The following is a 19536-nucleotide window of genomic DNA, read 5'->3' on the forward strand; positions in this document are numbered from 1 at the left end:
CATGCACAATGTAATTTTGGAGTAACACTGCTGGTGCACCGTACCCTGCAGTGATATCAATGTTAGCCCTTTGGACGATCTGGCCACCCATGTCGTGCCTGGTTGAGGCACAACATATCTGGCCTGGTGCCAGTCACCTTCGTGGCCAGATGGGACCCGACAATATTTCAGGCTTCAGTTCTCTGCTCCATTAAGGTTTGAAATTAGAAGTGGCATGAAATTAGGAGCAGGGTAGCTAGCACCTGTGCATGCGGACTGGTTACGTTAATGTCTTTATTAACCCTCTGTGCACTTGCTCCAGTGTCCTGACCCGACTCAGCCAAGGGGTCTCATGCAGTTAATTTATATATTGGGGCTTCCCTCTGGCCTGCCATGTGGTCACTGTCAGGCACCTTGGCCCCCCAACAAGCTGCTCTCACTTACCCCACAGCTCTTTGAGCACTAACCCGGCTGGTAAACAATGATTTACCGTCAGTCCAAATGTGTCGAGTGTCGATTTCCAGCCACTGGTTCTTGAATCTTTCTCTGCTAGCCGGAAGAGCCCACAGCCAAATTCGGGCCCCAGCTGGTACGTGCAGCCCGTCATCAGCGTTCCCTCGCTGACTAGACTGAGTCTGGCACCAGAGGGCCATTTCTACGCCTTGACTCAGGCTCCTGCGCTAAGTACCACCGCGCCTGAACATGCAGGAATGCTGGCTGTGTGTGTGGGTACGCCCAGCTCACAAGGGACACAGTGCATGCAGTAGGACACCACAAGAAACACACTGGGCCCTGACAATTTCCCATTTACAGCTACCGGGAGACCCAGCATTGAATCCATTTAATGAGAGTCTAACGGGGGGAGGGGACAGAACGTCACAGAAGTGATGGGCTCTTCCCTCGCGTGCCCATGTGTGACGGGGCACCCTTGTCCCCGTGCACTCCCGCGGACAGCCCCGCAATCCAGGGGCAGGAAGGAGAGACCGACTCGCTCCCCCGGCGGTGTGGCGCATGCGCACAGGTTTGCGCGCCGCATTTAAAAAGCGTCCAGACCAGCTGGGGGGGGGAGAAAGCGGCCGGAAACGGCGGACCAGCGCAAGAGTCCCAGCAAACGGGCAGAGCCGTGCGGCGGGAGCTACAGGGCGGCGACGGAGGCGCCCGAGAAGGCGGAGCAGGCAGCCGGAGGTACGGGGCAGCGGAGGAAGGCGCCGAAGCCGGCAGAGGCAGGCGAGAAGCACTGCGCCCGGGCAGCCTGAGGGGACGACTCGGCAGAGGCTGCTGGGAGCTCGAGGAAGACCGGAGACCCCGGGGCCCTCACGAGGCCCGTGGCCGCGACGTCCGGGGATCCCTACACCGACAGCACTCTGACAGACTGGGGAGGCCGTGAGTAACCCCCCGGCGGGCGCCGAGCTCTCCCCACCCCAGACAACAGGTGATCCTGCACCAACCACAGGGACCTAGAGGGCTTGCTGGGCAGTAGGTTGGTCTTTCCCAACTACCTGGGTGTAGACCGATACCTAGCCCCCTTTATGGTACAAGCCCAGAATAAAGCTAGGGATAGGAGCCTCCGTGCAGTTAACGCGAGGACCCCCATCCCACACGAACTTGGGGGGGGGGGCGAGGGGAATTCGTGACACCATGTTCTTAAGCTGTGAGTTGCCCAGTTGGCAGAAACAGCTGGACAAACTCAGCTGGTACAACCAACGCGGAGTCCTGTGGCACCCTATAGACTAACAGATTTATTGGAGCATGAGCTTTCGTGGGCAAAGCCCCACTTCCTCAGATGGTACAGTTTACAAAAGTCCAAGACGTTATTGTTCGCAACTAATGTGGCTTTATTATTGTCAAGCTCCTCCCTTTACAGCAGTTAGTTACAGAGTGTCGCACATGGACATGAAGAAACGGAACTAAAATCAAAGAACGAAGGTCGAATAGTAACATGATGCAGAAGAAAAGACCCTGGGCTCTGTTTTTACAACATTCAGCATAGAAAGAAGCTAGGAGCACAAACTGCCAGTTCAGTACAGTTAAGACATTCACCTTTTTATTATAGCTTTGAAATAACAGTTTGTACCTATTACGGACGGGAATATTACACGTTGTTCACATGCAGAAACAAGCAAAAGCGGAGTTTAAATGTTTATCTCTGCTGTAGTGTCATGGCACCTCTAGGCTGGCCAGTGGCCCATGGGCACACGCCGCCTCTGGCCTCCAGCCACGCACTGGGGTGGTAAGGCTCGAGCCTCTTCCAAGGGGTGTGATGTGCGTGTCGGGGGGTGGGGGGGTTTAAAATGTATTTGCCTCTACATTTTTGAGGCCAGAGGCGCAAGATGCTGAAGACAGCACCAACTGCCGAGGCAGGACAGAGCGTGGGCCCAGGGCGAAAGCCGCTGCCGGGGCACAGCCCAGCGCCCTGTCCTACGGTGGGCAGGTATGTTCGGCTGCCACAGACTGGCGCAGCTGCTCTTCCTGCCTCACCCAGGCAGGTGCCTGAGAAGCTCCACTGCTGCTCTCAGGATGGCTTCCAGGGCCAGAGCGTAGCCATCCAGGGCTGCCTAAGGGGAGTGCAGTGGCTGTTTCGGCCAAGGAAATGGACTCCATAGCTGAGCATGCACGATTTGCTCCCTCGGAGCCCAGAGTTCAGTGTGTTGCTTCCTGGCACCAGGAGCTGGCCGACAGCTATGCACAGGGAAACTGGGGGACCGGTATCACTGCCTGCCTGTGACTGGCTGTCAGAGCCGCTATTCAGACACACTGAACCAATCAGTTTACAGAGCATAACATTTATTCTCCTGGCAGACACCCTTTGGACCAACTGGTTTAGGAAATACAAAGCAGGAATTTAATAAAGCCCCAAGCCAGAGTCTCAGCCTCCAAACAAGGGCTGTAGCTAGAGGGCCAGCTGTGCCATTCACAGCCTTGCCCCGGCAGCCTCAGCCTCTTTCCCCTGCAGGTGCTGGGCTTCAGAGCCATCAAGCCTGCTTTGTGGCCTGGGGAAGGAAGGGGGGGGATGTCGACCCTTCGGCTGCCAGTGATACGGGGCCATTTCTCTATGGTCTGTCTGTTGTTTTTAAATTGTAGCATCTGTGGCTTTACAATGAGCCCCCCCCCCCAGCACACGGTGCCTGGTTAACTGTATAAATTAAAAGATTAACTCCGCACAAAATGCAGCTTAACAACAAAAATAAATATATAAATTAGATGCCAAAATAAACCATTTCCTTAGAAGCTCCCTTTTCCCCTCTAGCTGCAGGGCTCTACCCCAGCTGCCCTGGAAATGCTAGTTAGCTAGTGGTGCGGATGAGCGTGTCCCAGCCATGCAGGGCACAAGGACCTGGGCTCAACGCCAAGTACCAGCACTGACGTGTGTTTTGGGCTGTGGGCCAAGATTTTCACCCACAGGGTCTTTTGAGTGTGTAGCCCCCCCCCATCGCCCACCTTGTGTCGCTCTGCATGTACCATGCAGCTGCCGGCTCTGCAAAGGCCGCTCCGTGTTACATGCCTTGGCGGAGCAGCTGAGCCCTCATACTCACGGCCCTTGGGCAGGCTGGCGCCTGGAGGGTCTTTTCCATCGCTAGCTGCCCCAGGGCTCTGATTGCTTCAGCAGCAGTGGCAGGCCAGGCCATGGAGGCAGAGTGCTGGTCAGTGCTCCCACGGTAGTGCACGTGTCCCTGGCACAGCAGCGGGGCAGTGATATGGAGAGACCATTAAGGTAGCATTCCCCACAGGCTTCCAGAGGCTCAAAGCAGCCTGTCCATTCCCCAGCTTCCTGACACCCTCATTTCTGAGCTGCCTGCACCACTGAAGCCATGCAGGCAGGGAGATCACCACCCAGTCACAGTGATCAGAGCGATGGCACCACCAGCAGAGCTGTCTACAATGCGCGTCCCCGCGCCCCTGGTGTTCCGTCCAGAACCTCCCCCCCAAGAAAGCCTTTGGTTCAAAGGACACGACCATCCCAGGAAAGCCCTGGAGCAGCAGCAGCCAGAATTGTCTTGAGCCCTTCTGTTGGGGTGAGTCGGGGGTTGTGCGTTTGGATACCCTTCTGCCTGGGACGTAACCGGCCTGGCTGCTCAATGCGAATCACTGGCCACGTGCAAAGCTGAGGGTAGCAGACTAGGCATGTGCTCTTTGTAGCTAAGAATGACAAGTCAATGCTCCGCCTGCCCTTTGCCACGGAGAAAAAAGATGAATGTGTAATCTAGGGTGGGAGCCCAGCGACTCAGCAGAGGCCTCTGTGATGGGACAAATGCAGCCAAGCGTGGTTGGAGTCCAGTTCTCTCTTCCCAGCATGCCTGGAGGAATGGCCTCTGAGCCAGCGTATTGACACCAGAATCCCTTGGCTCCTCGCCTGCTCCCCTCCCCTCCCTGGCACAGTCTCCCACACCGTGGCCATCGGCACTAGCATCATGCAGAAGCAGCACTGGCCAAAGGAACCGTTCCATGGCCGTGCAGCCAGGGCGCAGGGAGGAGAGCAAGTGCTCGCAGCATTAAGGCAGCCAAATAATGCTACAGCAAAATAAACCAGGGGAAGAGAAGCTGGCCCTGGGCTGCCACTGCTGCTTGCCAAGCTCTCGGTTCAGCACAGAATCTCAAAGCCCTCCCGGCTCCTCTCAAAGCATCCAGCGCTGAGCGGGATGGGCCTGGCTCTCGCCAACGGGCACCACCTAGAGACTAAACCAGAAGCGAAGAACTGGACGGTGAGAAGATGGGATCTGTCTGGTGCTGCACGGGGGGCAGCAGCCGGAGGGGAGGCTCAGAACTCAATCTTGCAGGCTGGGAAGGATTCGTCCTGCATGACTACGGTGCTGCTGCTGGCCAGCACCATGATGTTCAGCTCCTGCTGCTTCTCGTGGGTTTGCTGGTACCACTCTCGCGTCACCTCGGTGTCGTGTGTCGGAATGAGCGTTACCTGGAACGGACAGAAGAGAACGGGCAGGCCTGCTGCTCTCCTGCGTTAGCGCCCCACACCTCTGTAGCTGCCACTCAGCCCCAGAGGCCTGGGTTGCTCCTTTCCCAGACACCTGCTCTGCAGAGGCTTGAAACTTGTAACTCTGCGGGCATGGGGTGCTACGAGGATGAAGGACAAAAGGCCCGTGTGGGAGGCGAGTGGCTGTGCTGGAGAACTGAGCTGGGCAGTAGAACCGAAAGTCACAGCAAATCGGAGTTTACAGGGGCTCCCGCAGTGGCTGTGGAGACTGGAAAGCCTCTCCCTCCCCAGGGCAGAACATGAAACTCGGGCCCTGGCAGCCTAGTCTGACCTGCAGGGACAGGCACCACCCAGCCCTCGCTGAGCCTGGCAGGGAGGGTGCTCAAAGCAGCAGCTGCTGATAGTGGAAAGGAGTTAACAGGAAGTTACTGTCAGATTGGTCCGGCTGCCAGGGGAGCCCGTCGCTGATACCACGAGGGGCTGCTCTGCTGGTTACTTTCCAGCTGGTTTCTGCCTGAGGACAGTTTGTTTTCTGCTGCGGGGACAGGGGGGTGAGTGAGCTGTAAGAGCATGAATCTCATCCTAGGGCAAAGACTCTGCCCGCCACCTTTCCTGCCCAGCCCTCAGGCTGCGCTGACTTCCTGCCTGCAGGCGACTGAGGAACAGGAGCACAGTGGCAGGTGATTGGCGCCCAAGCCCGTACAGTGAAAAAATCCCAGGCCCACCTACCTCCCTCTCATGCACCACCAGGCGGGTTTTTCCACGGTGGGCCAGTGTTGTAACAGGTGCATTCTCCCTAGAATTCCACAACACAGCGCCCATCGCACGGTCACCTACCTGCAGGTTCTCACCCCACTGGGACTTTCCTTCCAGAAGTGCATCGAGCACAGCCCGGCTGGGCTCCCCGCTGGCCGGATCATTGCCACTCACGACGTAGTATGAGGCTCGCACCCTCTTGAAGAACTCCAAGTCTGTGTTCTTTCCACTGCAGTGATTGGGGACGTAGGCCAGGTCCACATAGACAGGAGGCCCAGGGGGCACAGACAGGCTGCTTTTGGGGCTACTGGAAACTTTGGAAAAGAGAAATCAGAGGCAAACAAAATCCTGAAGTATCTGGGACGCAGGAAGACTAAGTTAAAGGGCCTAGGCTGGTTCCTTCGCTCCACTACTGAGAGCAAACCCAGGTGAATTGTCTGCCCCAGCAGGTGCCCAGAAACCAGGGCAAAGGGAAAGGTCTGCAGGTCTTTGGTGCCTGACTGAGCCACACTGGATCAGGCCCGGAATGGCCTTTGCTGCAGAAGGAAACAAATTCCCCTTGTTTAGTTTTGCGAGTCATTTCCCCCAGGTGCTACCTGGTGAAATAGCCTCAGCTTCGCTTCTTAACCTCGCCTGGTTCTAGCAACATCTCCTGACGTCCTTCAGCTGACAGTCCTCAGGCATCTACAGCCCTGCCTGGCTCTTAGCGATTCCTGGCTGTTCTTTCTGATGACTGGTTCACATGCCTCGTCAGTAGCTCTGCTTCCCCATGTCTGCATCCTCCAGTCAGGGCATCAGCGGTGGCCCCACGAGCAGATGCATAGTGCCCACACAGGCAGGCGAGGACTGAGCATGGAGCTCTGAGACTGCCTGCATGCTGGTGCAGACTCACCGCCAGCCACGTGCACACAACCACAGCCGTGTGCACAGCAGCACCATGCCACGGACACGAGGAAGTGAGCGCATCGGTGCCCCTAAGTCTCTTAGGCCAGTCACGCTAATGCTCTCACCACGGACGGTTTTGTGGGTTAAACCCAAAGTCTGACTGGGAAGAAAGAAGCGAAGCGGCTCGATCCGTGGCCCCATTTGCCCCCCACCCCCTCCCGGAGGCGGCGGTTTCTTTGCATGGCAGCAGCAGGCGCCAGTGTTCAGGCACTGCAGGATGGGCCCCTCCAGCACCTGGTGGCTTGTTGCACTTTCTAGTAGGCATCTGTCCACGTCTCCAACGCCACCTAAGGGCAACCCCTTCCCCACCCCCTTCGTGTGCCAGTCCCCCTCCCTTCCCCCAAGGCCGTCCTCCCCTCCCCCCCAGCATCTCCTTAAGCCGCGCATGATCCCCTGGCTCCTTCCCATCTCTGCCGCCTTGAAAACCAGCCCCAGCCGGCCTCTCCAGCTCCCAGCCCCTGGCCCTGCTCCCCTTGCAGCTCTGGCTGCCAGCAGCCGGACTGGGCACTCGCTAAATCCTGCTGCTCACTGCAGAGATCAAAGGGGCCGAGTTCCCCTGCCACACAGGGCTCAGGGCTGCCATGGCAGAGAGGCCTCTCCCCAAGCCCTGAAGCTGCTGGAGACAACAGGGGGTTTCCCTTCCACCGGCCCCAGCACAGAGCTGCCACCGCTGGGGAAAGGGCCCCTCCTTGCTGTCCCCAGCACGGAGCTGTGCAGGTCAACCTGAGCCCCAGCCCCCTGGCCCACCTTGAGCCTTAAGGTTCCACCTGCACCCCAAAGCCCCCAGCCCCACCCTCCAGCCCAGAGCCTGTGCCCCTTCTTGCACACCAATCCCCACCTCAGAGTCTACACCCAGCCCCCCTGAGCCTCACACTCAGAACCCCACTCCTGCCACATGAACTTTATTATGAGCACCAATCTCGTGTTGGCCCCCTCCCTGCTTTAACCTTGGCGCCCCACAGGGCTCTGTGCCTGGTGCCCTTCCCTTCCCCCTCTGCCCTAGTGCTGGGTATTCGCAGTGGCAGCTAGCCTGACTCTCAGATCTCCCACTCAGCCTTGCTTATCTGCCCAGACCGCCTGCACCTGCTCTTCCGGCTGGTCTCTTCTCTCGGGATGACTGGGCCCTGCCCTGGCTGGCTAGGATTAGATCAGCCAGTCTGCTGGCCATTGCAGAGATCTCTCCCTAGTCTGGTGGCTTTGTCCATGTCACCCCCTTTGGATTCCCTTCACTGGCCCCCCCTACTGATCCACACATAAGCGACTTAGCTTCCCTTTCCATGCTCTTTAGGCCCTAGCTCCCCCAACCTAACACCACGTATTCGCTAGCAAGACGCTGACTCCCGCCTCTAATGGGTCAAAGGGGCCCCCTGCCATCACCCACCGGTGCCATTTTCCTCCCTTGCTGCCCTTATGCTTGGGAGGCACTAGCCATGAACATCCACAAAACCGCCCCATTAGCTACCTCCAAGCGCCCCTCAAAACCCTGCTGGGCCAGTATTGCTACAACACCATGCCCAGTGCTTGTGCCACTGATGTACTGAGACTGCTGCACGTCAGGGTGACCAATGTGTTCTGGCTTTGTACAGCATCTAGTGCATTGGGATCCTGGCCCATGACGGACCTCTTGGGTGTTGCCCTAATTCAACTACTAACCACAACAGGTTGCCTCTGAGCTGCATGGACTAGGAAGGCTGACTTTCCCATTCAACTTCTTAAACTGGGAGCATTGGGGGAGGAGGGGCTGGGGAAGTTTGCCCCAACACTGTACTTCTTCTGGGGCAAGAGAAGACAGTCAGTCCAGCATCTTCCTCTGTGGGAGGAGACGCCAGGATAACCAAGGTCTTATGCAATTCAGCCCCCTCTGCAATCACAGGAATTAATGGTGAGGGATGCGCCTGTTTAGTCTCTCTTCAATGTAGAGAGGAAAGGCAGCATCTCTGCACACAAATGTACGACTAGTGTCCTGATAAATTCAGCCCTGGAGAATGTGGTAAAAGCCATCCCGGGCAGGCGTCTGATGCCCCGTGAATATCTTAGTACGGTGGGTTCTGCCAGTCCCTCCGAGACCAGGACATTCCATCCATTGCCCACCCGGTGGGGCCAAGCTCCGGGCATGCAGAGCAGAGTCTAAACATGAAGGTTTACATTACCACAAGTTTAGCTTCCCTGCTACTGACTTCCCTACACTTTGTAAAATCCATGCCTAGCACAATCCCTCCGCACTTGCAAACGCAGGCTGACTCACTGCCAAGTGCCCCGGGGAGAGATTTCTTACCAGGGTTCGTTCTGATGCCATTAACAAGGCCCTTGCCAGGGTTGCTGTGACTGCTCCGGGGTAACTCGTCCTTCTCTTCCAGGTGAGAGGGCTGCACTGATGGGGTGCGTGGTTTTGACGGCTTCTCTCCTCCCTCTCGCTCTTTTTTGGCAGTGGTAGATTTTGGAGACCTGTCCAACGGCTGTTTCCCAGGTGTGGGAGATCGCTTCCCTTTGCCATCTAGTTTCCGGGCAGGTGATGATGATTTGGGTTTACTCAAAGGCTTCCTCACTCCTTTGCTCTTCTCTTTCAGATCCCTTTTGGATATTTTATCAGTTCTGCTCCCATTGTGCTCGTTTAGCAGCATTTCAGGGTCTACCATGCAGACATCTGGATGAGGGGAATGAGGGTGGGGATCTATCATTGGAACAGGCTGTGGATCATGGCTGGACCTCGTGCTGCCATGATGTGATGTGCCCACAGCTTTGTCCACTGGGAGGAAATCTGCATCTTCATCTGAATCCATGGCGGCATCAGCTGTGATGGATGGACACTCCTCTGTCTCTGGAGGGACGTCCGAGTCAGACTGGGAGGTTCCGGAGTCACTCACTGATGTGGGAGGGGTTTCCTCTACTGCTGTGGTTTGTACATGGCTGCCAGTAGCGTGGTGCGGCCTCCCCTTCACTGAAGGGCGACCATCATCCTGCGAGAGGTCACTGTCTTCAGAGAGCTCATGAGGACTCGGGTTGATGAATGATGGCGACAGCTCCCCCTTCCTCTGCTTATATTCACACGAGGAGAACTTCTGCCTGTTGTCAGCGCTGGCTCCTAAATATGGCTCTGCCTCATGGGAAGCATCTCCATGGTCTTCAGTCCTTCCTCCTCTGCGTGCCTCTGGGAAAAAGGGCTGGAAGCTAAGCTCAGGGGACATCAGTGAAGAAGGCCGGCTCTGCCTAGTTGTGTCCTCTGCCCCCCAGGGTGGTGATCCCATCTGGTCAGAATCAGGAAACGCTGTCTCACCTTTCACCTCTGCTGCACTCGGCAGGCTTCGGCAAGCTTGTAGACTTGAGCTCACTTCTGTTGGGCCATTGGCTGTGGCTGCTGCCTCTTGCCGATGAGGAGGAAATGATGTGAGTACATCAGGAAGTGATGTCACTACCCTACGCGGTTCAGTGACAGGTGAGTGGTGTTCTGGGCTGGCAGCACAGCTTTGCTTTTGGTTTTCTGAGGACAGTTGCGAGGTCAGAGCACTTTGGCATTCAATTCTGCATGGCAGTGTGTTCTCATCCACATCACCTGTGAATGCAGAACCAGGGACCTCGGCAGACACAAATCCTTCAGTTTCAGCTGGATATGTTTTGACAGAATCAGCTGGAATCAATGGAGACACATCCCACAGGCTCCTGGTATCTGGCTCTGCTTCTGCTCCTGCGTATGTAGAAAGCATGTGGGAATAGAAGCTTTCTGCTGTCGTGTGTATCACAGGGGTGGTGGCTTCAGATGAGGAATCCTCTGAGAGCCTGAGAGAGGCATCTTCTGCCCACTTCTGGGATGTAACTTCTCTTTCCACAGCCCCAGGGAAAAACTTGTCTTCTTTATAGGGACTCAGGAGTGAAAAGCCAGGGTAAGATGAATCTATTCTGGCATCTTTTTTAGAAACCTCCAGGTATTCATCTTTCTTCTCCTGGGCTGAGGGCAAAGCATCAGGTAACTTTAAAATAAAAGAAGTGTCTCCTAAGTGGCATGATGGGGATGTCTCATGTCTAAACACAACGGATGACTCATGCTTTTCTAGAGAGGAAAATTCAGATCCAGATGAAGAGGAATCCATGACGTCACTTTGCAGTGCCAGACCCTTTTGATGGTCCTCTTTCACAGATATGGAAGCAGACTTTAAGCAAATGCCTTTGTCGTAGCCCTCCGATGCAACTTCTGCCCGGTGATAGCCCATCACTAGACAGTGTGCTTCCTTTGGGGATTTTTCAGCATCTTTTCCCTGCTGCAAAGAAGTCTGGCTAGAACAGGATATTTCTGAAGCCCAGACATCTCTGTGTGGATCTGTCAGGGCTCTGGAGCCAGCAGCACCTGCCTCTACAATACTTGCTGCTGCATCTTTCTCAGCTCCAAGTCCCTCTTGCTGCCTTGGATCCCAAGGGCAGGAGGCAGTGGATGCTGACAAATGAGACACTTGGGTTTTGACCTGGTGCAGCAGCTCTGATGCCTGGGCCACCTCCATTGCTGAAATGTCGGCGTACGCGTCCTCCTCGCGGGCTTGGACTGGTGCCTGGGGAGGGCTGGGCGATTTGGTCTCCTTTTCAGATTCCTCCTTGGCACCTTTTTCTACCTCTGAGTCACTGGTGCTCTCCTCTCCCGGTCCTGCTTTCTCGTAATACAAGTCTTTGAGCTGAGGCCCCTTTGTGGACTGAGCTCTCTGCTCTTGGCTGGCTGAAATGATGTTTTCGTCTGGATGAGCGGCCTCAGTGCAGGGAGCTTTCTCTTCCTGACAGAGTGCCTCTGTGGTGTGGGTTGGCAGTGCACAGTCGCTGCTTCCAGGCCAGGGCGCAGACAGGGTGCAGGGTGGCGCCTTTGGTGTGGCAGCTGAGGAGCTCAAACCATTCAGTCCTTCCTGCATCTCCTTGAACCTCCAGTCACTGGGCACTCCCTGTTTCTCTGGCTCTGACGGGCGTGCACATCTCTCATGGACATCTGTGTACTCAAAGGAAGAATACACTTTATCTCTGGGGGAAGTCGGAGATGACAGCTCCTTCTCAGCAGAGGTGTACAGGCAGGACTCTTCTTCTTTTGCAGAGATGTGAAGTAGCTCTTTCTGAGTCAGAGATACGGTCTCTGTCCTTGAGGCCACAAACACAGACTCCAACTTTTCCTTATCAGAGTGACCTTGGTTGTCTACCTCCCTCAGGATAAGGCTTGGAAGCCCAATTCCAGACACAACTACCTGCTCATAGATGTCAGCATACTGGAAAGACCTCTCATCAGGATAGGGCGTTGGTTCCCTTTGTTCCTGCTCTGGCTGTTCTGCCTGGCTATCACCTCTGGATTCATAGGCCTCCTTCTCAGAAGGACTGGAAGAGCTCTGAGTGTGAGACTCGGAATGATACTCCACTGGGCTGATAGAAGCCATGTCCTCAGAATGGCCTGTGAGGTTGCTGCTTCCTTTGGGATGACCTGGCTCTGGCAGAAAGTGCGTGCCGTCCTCTGCTGCTGCATCTCTGTCTTGTGGGGAAGCCGCTACATACCCATGTTCTGCTGGGCTTGTGGAGTACAAAAGAGTAAATGCTGCCACACTCGGCTCTTTGCTTCTGCTAGAGCCACCCTGAACCACAGTGGATTTGCTGTCAGCATTCTGCTTTGTGTCTAGCATGTACTTAGAGTCTGATGTCTCCTGGGTCAAAGCATCAGCATCTGATATCTCCACTGTGGCCTCCAGCGGAACTTCAGCTTGCAAAGCTGGTTTGCTTTGCTTTGTCATGCAAGGTTTTTCTAGTTCTTGTGCTCTTGTGTCTACCCCCTTTTCTAGAGCAGCAGATGATGCAGGCAGTGGAGATGCTACCAGTACTTGGTCTAAAGCTTTGGTGCGTAGATCCAGGGCTGCTTTCCCCTTGTGATCCAAGTAGGAGTAATCTTGTTTAGTTGTGAACAATGATTCTTCCCTCTCTGTTGCTTCATGCGATGGTTTGACATGTTTTTCCTCTACACAGACACACTGAGAAGATGGGGATGCTCTAAATACTTCCGGTTTTTCAGAAGAGCCGATATCAGAAGGATCTATTTCCATTTTCTTTCCTTCCAGTGAAAGTCCTTTGTCCTCCTGCAGTGTAAACTCTTGTGCTTCTGCTGAATCCATTTTGAAATGTGCGGCTTCTTTTTCTTGAGACATGGGCTTATCTTCACCATGCCAGAGAAAATCTTCCTTCTTAGGAAGATGGTCTGTCTGCCCAGTGGTGTCTTCTTCCTGGACATATCCATAGGCAGCATCTGAAGTTTTCTTCTCTACTGTTTCCAAGGCATAGCCTTGATATACCATAGAATATTTAATTGTTTCCTCTTCTGTTACGGTAAGAGAAGATTTTTTTTCATATTCTTGAACTTCATCTAAGAAAGTGTTCTCTCTTTCCTTCTCATACTTCTGTTGGATTTCCTTACCTGTCCTCTCCTCTGCTGCCTCTGGAAACCACACTTTCTTTTCATAATCTCCATTTTTCATATAAAAATCTTCCATTTCTGGAGATTTTTCTTCTTTAGTTTGTCTCTCTTCCATGAACTCAGAGCAAATGTCTGTGGATTCTTTATCCTCAATTCGTCTGGATTCTGTGAAGTGTAAGAACTTTACATCTGGAAAAGTTTCTTGAGAGCACATTTCAAAAGCTTTTTCTCTAACCTGGCTCATTTCTGTTAAAAACGACAATCTTGTATCATTTTCTTGAGAGATCTCTGCAGAAGCAATTTCCGTGGGTACCATATCTTTAATTGGGCTATGTTCTGGGAAAAGAGGGGGTTTTGTTTTTTCTTGAATGGTATCTTTGGCAGAAGTTCCCAGTGATTTTTCACTTGTAGCTGGGCTGTGCTGCATGAAATTCAGGGGTGTGACAGCTTCTGGACAGAATTCAGTAGCAGATGTGGCTAGAAATGTTTCTGTAGCAGGGCTCCTTTCTGTAAAAGCAAGAGGTTGAATGTCTTCTAGAGACATTTCTTTAATGGAAATGTCTGGAGATATTTCCTTATCAGAACTCTCTTCAGTGAGAGAAACTGATTTGTTCTCTTCTGGAGAAATGTCTTTAATGGAAATGTGTGTAGATTTTTCTTTTTCTAAACTATATCCTGTGAAATACAGTGGTTTCCCTTCTTCTGGAGAAGTTTCGCTAATGGAAATATCTGAAGATTTTTCTTTACAAAGACTTTCCTCTCCAAAAGAAAGTGATTTGGAATCATCTGGAGACATTTCTTTAATGGAAATTTGTGAAGATTGATCAGTTTCAAGTTGGCTTTGTTGTGGGACCTGTACAACGTCAGAATTTTGGGGAGAGATTTCTTTGGTAGAAACTGGCTCTTTATCTGTATATTTTGCAAATTCTAGTGAAATGTTTTGAGTCATTTCAGTTTCTCTGAAACCCGCTTCCTTTTCTAGCTTTGAAGTAATGTCTGTGCTGGGAATATACAGTTTGGAATCATCCTTTTCACTAATGTCAATAGTTTCCTGTTTGTGATAAGAAATGTGTGACAGCTGTTCCTCTCCAACGGGTAGCTCCTGCCATTCATTTCTGGGAGACGTGGACTCAACAGGCAGCGGCACTTCGCTAGCTAAGCCATGCTCCTCCTGCATAACAAAAGGCAATTCTTCTTCTGGGATAACTTTAGCGGGAGATGCCTCAGCTTTTTGAAGTAGTTCAAATTCACACTCAGCACCTTTTCCTACACTAGGAGTTTGTCCTTCACCTTTCTTTACAGAAATGTCTCTGGCTTTTTCAAATAACTCCGCTTCCACGGTTTCCAATTTCTCCTCCACAGGGGACTGATGGAAAGGTGTGTGACCAGCACTAGTGGGGCCAGATTGTGTTGGAGATGCCATCTTGATTGTGCTGTCATCAGGGCTGATGCATCGTTCCTCAGCTTCTCCAGAGCTGGAGTCTACTTGGGAAAGCTGGGTTTCCTCTGTGGATAATAGCAACATGGATGTTTCTGTGCGGGATTCGCTTAAAATATCAGCTTGGGGTGCTTGCTGAGGAAATAGCTGGGCACCATAATGCCCTGGGAGTTTCTCAGGCACCTCAATATTTGGAGTCTCATCTTCTTCTTCTTCTTCCTCCTCTTCCGTCTCTTCTTGCAGGCCCTTCTTATGAGCTTCAAATTTTCTCTCTCCTTCTGCTAATGCCTGGAAGTCTTCAGGAGGTGGAGATTTAAAGCATTTGTCCTCCTCTAAGGAGGATGTTGGTGAGATTGTGCCAGCTGAGGGCACATAGTCTAGGCCTTGGGTGGCTTCAGTCCGAGAGGAGGGTATGCTGTTTACTGTATCCAGAAGTAACGAGCTTTTCCCCGTCTCTTCTGTTTGTGGAGCTGTTATGGATGCAACAGACTGATCTTCTGCTACAGAAGTAGCAAAGGAGGAAAGCTTGTCGCATTCTGTAACAGACGTGGCAGAGGACACGTGCTCCTCTTCGGCCAGTGGGGCTGCCACGATGCTCGTAGGATACACAAGTATTTCGGATTCTTGGCTGATGTACCCCTTGGCAGCAATGTCGGTAGTGGAGGTGGCTTGGATACCATGTACTGCTTCAAAAGAGCCTGGGTGATCAGGCACAGAAATGTCATATGCACCCACATCATACTTCAAGTGTGGGATCCTCTCTTCCTGTTCATCATGTATTTCCTCATCAGAAATAGTCTGTTCAGTCTCTGAGTAGCCAGGGATGGTTTCATCTTGGATGTATGAAATGTGTTCCGCTACGGTTCCTGGCGGGACAGGCACATTGCTCAGGTAGGACTCTTCCTTAGTTCTCTCCTTTTCGGGTAATTTGCTTTTCTCGCCCATGTTGTCACTGAACTCTCTTTCCTTTTCTTTGGAAGTGAATTTTGTGTCCTTCTCCTCATCCTGGTGTAGCTGATAGAAATCCTTGGTCTTCAGGCCCTTTTCCTCTGTGTATTGTTCTTCTGTTTCCTCCAGATCTGCCTTTTCTATCACATCCTCTCTCTTTTCCTTCTCGCTTTCCTCACCTGTATCCATGCCCCCAATGTATTTTTCACACGTCTTCATTTCTCTTTCCCTCTCCTTTCTGTCCAAAGTTATTTTCTGCTCTTCTTCCTTCTCTTCTTTGAGTGCTGGGGTCTGAGCCTCTCTTGCTGCTGCTTTTGAGTGTGATGGTACCTGCCCTCTCTCATCTTTGAGACCCTCCTGTGGTAACGTGGCTTCCTCCTTCCTTTTAACTTTTTCTGAAAGCTCTCCCATCTCAAGAGGTTCCTCCAGGGCTGCTCCATCATCCTCAGATGGTTCAGTCTGTCCTGCTCTCACCTCCAGGTGATGGGCTGGCTTTTCCTCACATGGCAATTCTACCTCCTTGTCAATAGTGATGATTCCCTCATATGGGGAATCTAGAGGAGTTGCTTTCATCAAGATGTTCTCTTCCAAAATTAGAGCTTCATGGAGGTGACCCTGCGCAGTTATATCAGGGACCATCTTTCCTTCAGTACCAGGTCCTCGCATGACTGCATCACTCACTTCATTATCAGTCATTTCCTGAGCCACCTGCAGCTCCACCTTCTCTTCACGCTTCAGCTCCTCAAAGTCCTTGGTTAGGTCTTCTGGTGAAGACAGCACTAGCCTCTGCTCAGCCATGTCAGCCATTCCTAGCTCTTGTTGTACACGTGTCTTCTGCACTGGTAAAGTCTTCTGTTCCAAAGGGGCTTCCTTTTCAGCTTTGACTCGCATTTTCTCAGGTTTAATTCTACCTGGAACTTTTGCCTTGTATAATGTTTTCCTCACTTCTGGTGTAAATGGTTTTAAGTCTGGTTTAGAAATTTTTTTCAGCTCTGGTTTGGCTTCTTTCTTTGAATCTTTTCTTTCTTCTTTCTTTCCATCATCTTTTTTAAAGTCCTTTCTCTCTTTTTTAATCTCTTTCTTTTCTTTGTCCTTCTTCTCATCCATTTTAGACACTTTCTCTTTGAGGTGTTTCTTGCCAACCTTGTCTTTGGTTAGTTTCCTTTTCTCAGCTTTGAGGATATCACTGGATTCTGTCTTTATCTTTTCAGGTTTAGCAGGTTTCTCAGGAATTTTCTCAGTATGTTCTTTCACTTTTTTCTCAGTTCTGGCCTCCTTTACTACCTCTGGCTTTATCTCCTTCACCCCATCCTCAGAGGCTGCCTCTTCTTTTCTAGCCTGCTTTGTTGCAGCTGGCTTGGGGGAAGATTTCAGACTCTCCTTGCTGTCAGTTCTCTGTTTAATCTTGGTCTGCTTCAGAGAAGGTGGAGGCAGGCCAGAGGACATGTCCTTCTGAGTAGCTACTGGGTACCTCAGAAAATCCAGATGCTTGAGCTTCTCAAGGCCTTCCAGTATTTTATTTTGTGGAGCATTTCCAGGAAACAAAACTCTTACAATTTTTTCTGTTGGGTTTGCTGGCAGCCAAACTACCAGGGCTGTGATGGACGTCAGATAGGGGACAGAGATCTCACCCTCTTTCCCATTTGCTAGAACGATGCCAGTCTTTGCTTTGCTATTCCCAGCCCATTTCTGCATTAGAAACTGCATCTCCTTACTGTCCTTGACGGGATTCAGGACGTACATGTCCAGCTTGCCAACCCCCATCTTGTGGAACAGCGTAATGGGCTCCAGGCTGCTACTCAGCACCCGGTAGAGGGGCTCTGACTTAATGCCCAGTTTATTCAGATACTGAAGTGTCAGGCAAGCCTCCTCGATGCTTCTCTTGGCTTTCATGGATGATTCGGGCATTTTCAGCTTTTCCGGAACATTAAAGAAAACCACCCCCAGCTCTGGAGAGATGAGGTTCTTCATCCAGTCACTGTAGTTGGTGGACCCCTGAGATTGCTCCTCATCCTGCTCAGCAATCTTCCTCTGCAGAAGCCCATTAATGCCAGGCAGGTTGTCGGCCCCAATGTGGGTCAGGAGAATGGAGTCAATCCTGTCCAGGTGCCTGACCAGCTTCCAAAAGCAGGATCTCCTCTCGGAGCCGCCATCCACCAGGATGTTAAACCCATTGACAGCAAAGAGAGCGGAGTCCCCTCTCCCACCGGGGAATATGTAGCAGCAGGGCTTAGACAGTTTCAGAAAGCCCCCAGAAGTGGGAGGTTCCAGAAGATCAAATGGAGTGGGCACATCCACAGTCTCAGAGACATATTCTGCAAACTCAGAGACTCCATCCATCTCCGGCAGGACAGGGTCAGGGTTCAGTTTCAGATTAATAAGGTGCTGGAACTGGGGATGTCCCAGGTTGCTCCAGTCTCCCTCTGCCAGACAGGACACGGTGAGGGCAGCCTTGTTATCTGGATCAGTGTTGCTGAGGAGCTGGGCAACCTAGTGAGACAGACAAGGACACTCACAGTCAGACACTACAGTGAGACTACAGCATTTACAGTCATTAATGTGGGACCATTAAGGGCTTTGCTGACATATGGAAGAGGCCATGACCGAGGGCAATGCCAAGCGGCATCATCTTTGGGACAAGCACAGTACGAATACAGCTCTTGGGCAAGCTTTGGCCAAGGTAAGATATGGCCAGAGCTTTGGTCTTGCTCTCTCTTGGGAAACCTAATGCTACTTTGGGGGCATATCCAGAATGAGACCAGAGGCAGAAAGGGAGGTGCCTCCTTGTCCTCTCTCCCCCCTAACAACAATCAGCTCCTAACCAGGGGACTTTAAAAGTGACTCTTTCCTATTGGCAGGGCCGGCCTTAACCCGATTTGGCCGAATCGGGCCCCGTGCCTAAGGGGGCCCCGCGCCCCTGCACCCGGAAGTGCCGGCAAGTTACAGAGCTGGGGCCCTGCTCCACCAATATGTGGAGCTGGGTCTCTCCCCGGCTCTGCCTGGAGTAGGCCCCAGACCCCCCTGCCAGACTCCCCGCGAGTCCTTCCACCCCGACCCAGAGCGCCCCCCTCGACCCTGGACAGTCCCTGCCATGTGGCTCCTCCTCGCCGGCTGCTGCTGCCTTGCGCAGTGTTGCTGGTGGGTGGGGAGGACACCTGGGCGTGATTTGATGTCACGGCCCGGGTTGTTGAAACTTGTGGGAGGCACGTTGCATGGCCTGGCTGGCTCTGGGTTCGGCCTCTGGGCCCTGTGTGTGGACTCCGGCCCCGCAATGTGGAAGGCAGAAGGTAAGGAACCGGCTTATGCGGCGGCGGGGGAAGGGAAGGGGCTTGGGCAAGGGCGGAGAGGGAGGGGCTTGGGTGGAGGTGGGGGGCAGGGGAGGGGAAAGGGGCTAGGGTGGGGGCGGGGGGAGAAGGGGGAAGGGGCTTGGGTGGAAGGGGAGGTGAAGGCACCAAGAGACAGGGTGGAGGAGACACAAATGGCAGGGGACCAATTGCAGACAATGAGGGATAGGGTGATGCTGGGAGAGAGAGGAGAGGGGAAGGGCACTGGGGGCTAGAGGGGGAGGTGCAGGGAGAAGGCTTGAAAGAAAGGGTGGGCATGAGGAAGGCAGGGATGGAGCAAGGCATGTGTGAGGGCACAGAGGCATGAGGGGAATGGGGGCAGAGGGTGGTGAGGGGGTGGGTATCAGGGAAAAAGAGGGCAAAGGGGAAAGGGGCAGTAAGGGAAGGGGGAGGCACCAGGAGGGTGCAGGGGTAAGAGAAAGTGCAGGTGCCAGGGGATTCTGGGGTGAAGCAGAAGCGCAGACACCTGCAGGGGAGGGACCAGCACCAGAGGAGAGAGGCAGGGCAGGTGTGTAGAGGGAGGTGTTAGGAGAGGGGTAGCTCACATGATCAGAGTGGGGCTACTGGAGGAGTGGGCACAGGGGGGAGAGAAGGGCTGGTGGAGGGGGGCAGGTCGCTGAGGGCAGTGAGAAGTGCAGGAGTCAGGACAGCAGAGGAGGGTGAGGAGTTGGGGGGCAGAAGGCACCAGGGGAGATGATGGAGCAAGGGGAGGAGACATGGCAGCAGAGAGAAAAGGTAAGGGGTTAAAAATATTTATTAATAACTTGGTATGCTGCCC

The 19536-nt window shown here is 53.1% G+C and overlaps 1 protein-coding gene across 3 annotated transcripts in view; it reads right to left on the reverse strand.

Moving 5' to 3' along the window:
* Positions 1-1790: 1790 nt before the first annotated feature.
* Positions 1791-19536, reverse strand: part of MAP1A (microtubule associated protein 1A) — a 117191-nt gene continuing 99445 nt past the window's right edge. For all 3 annotated transcript variants that reach the window (XM_075916980.2, XM_075916979.2, XM_075916983.2), the window contains 3 exons: positions 8886-17904; positions 5747-5979; positions 1791-4891 (listed from right to left, as the gene is read on the reverse strand). In XM_075916980.2, coding sequence (XP_075773095.1) covers positions 4736-4891; positions 5747-5979; positions 8886-17904 — 9408 coding nt within the window. In that variant the 3' untranslated portion in view covers positions 1791-4735. The remainder of the gene's footprint in view (positions 4892-5746; positions 5980-8885; positions 17905-19536) is intronic.

The sequence above is a fragment of the Pelodiscus sinensis genome, chromosome 14 (assembly GCF_052426305.1).
Source record: "Pelodiscus sinensis isolate ZL-2025 chromosome 14, ASM5242630v1, whole genome shotgun sequence".
Classification (NCBI taxonomy): Eukaryota; Metazoa; Chordata; order Testudines; family Trionychidae; genus Pelodiscus; species Pelodiscus sinensis.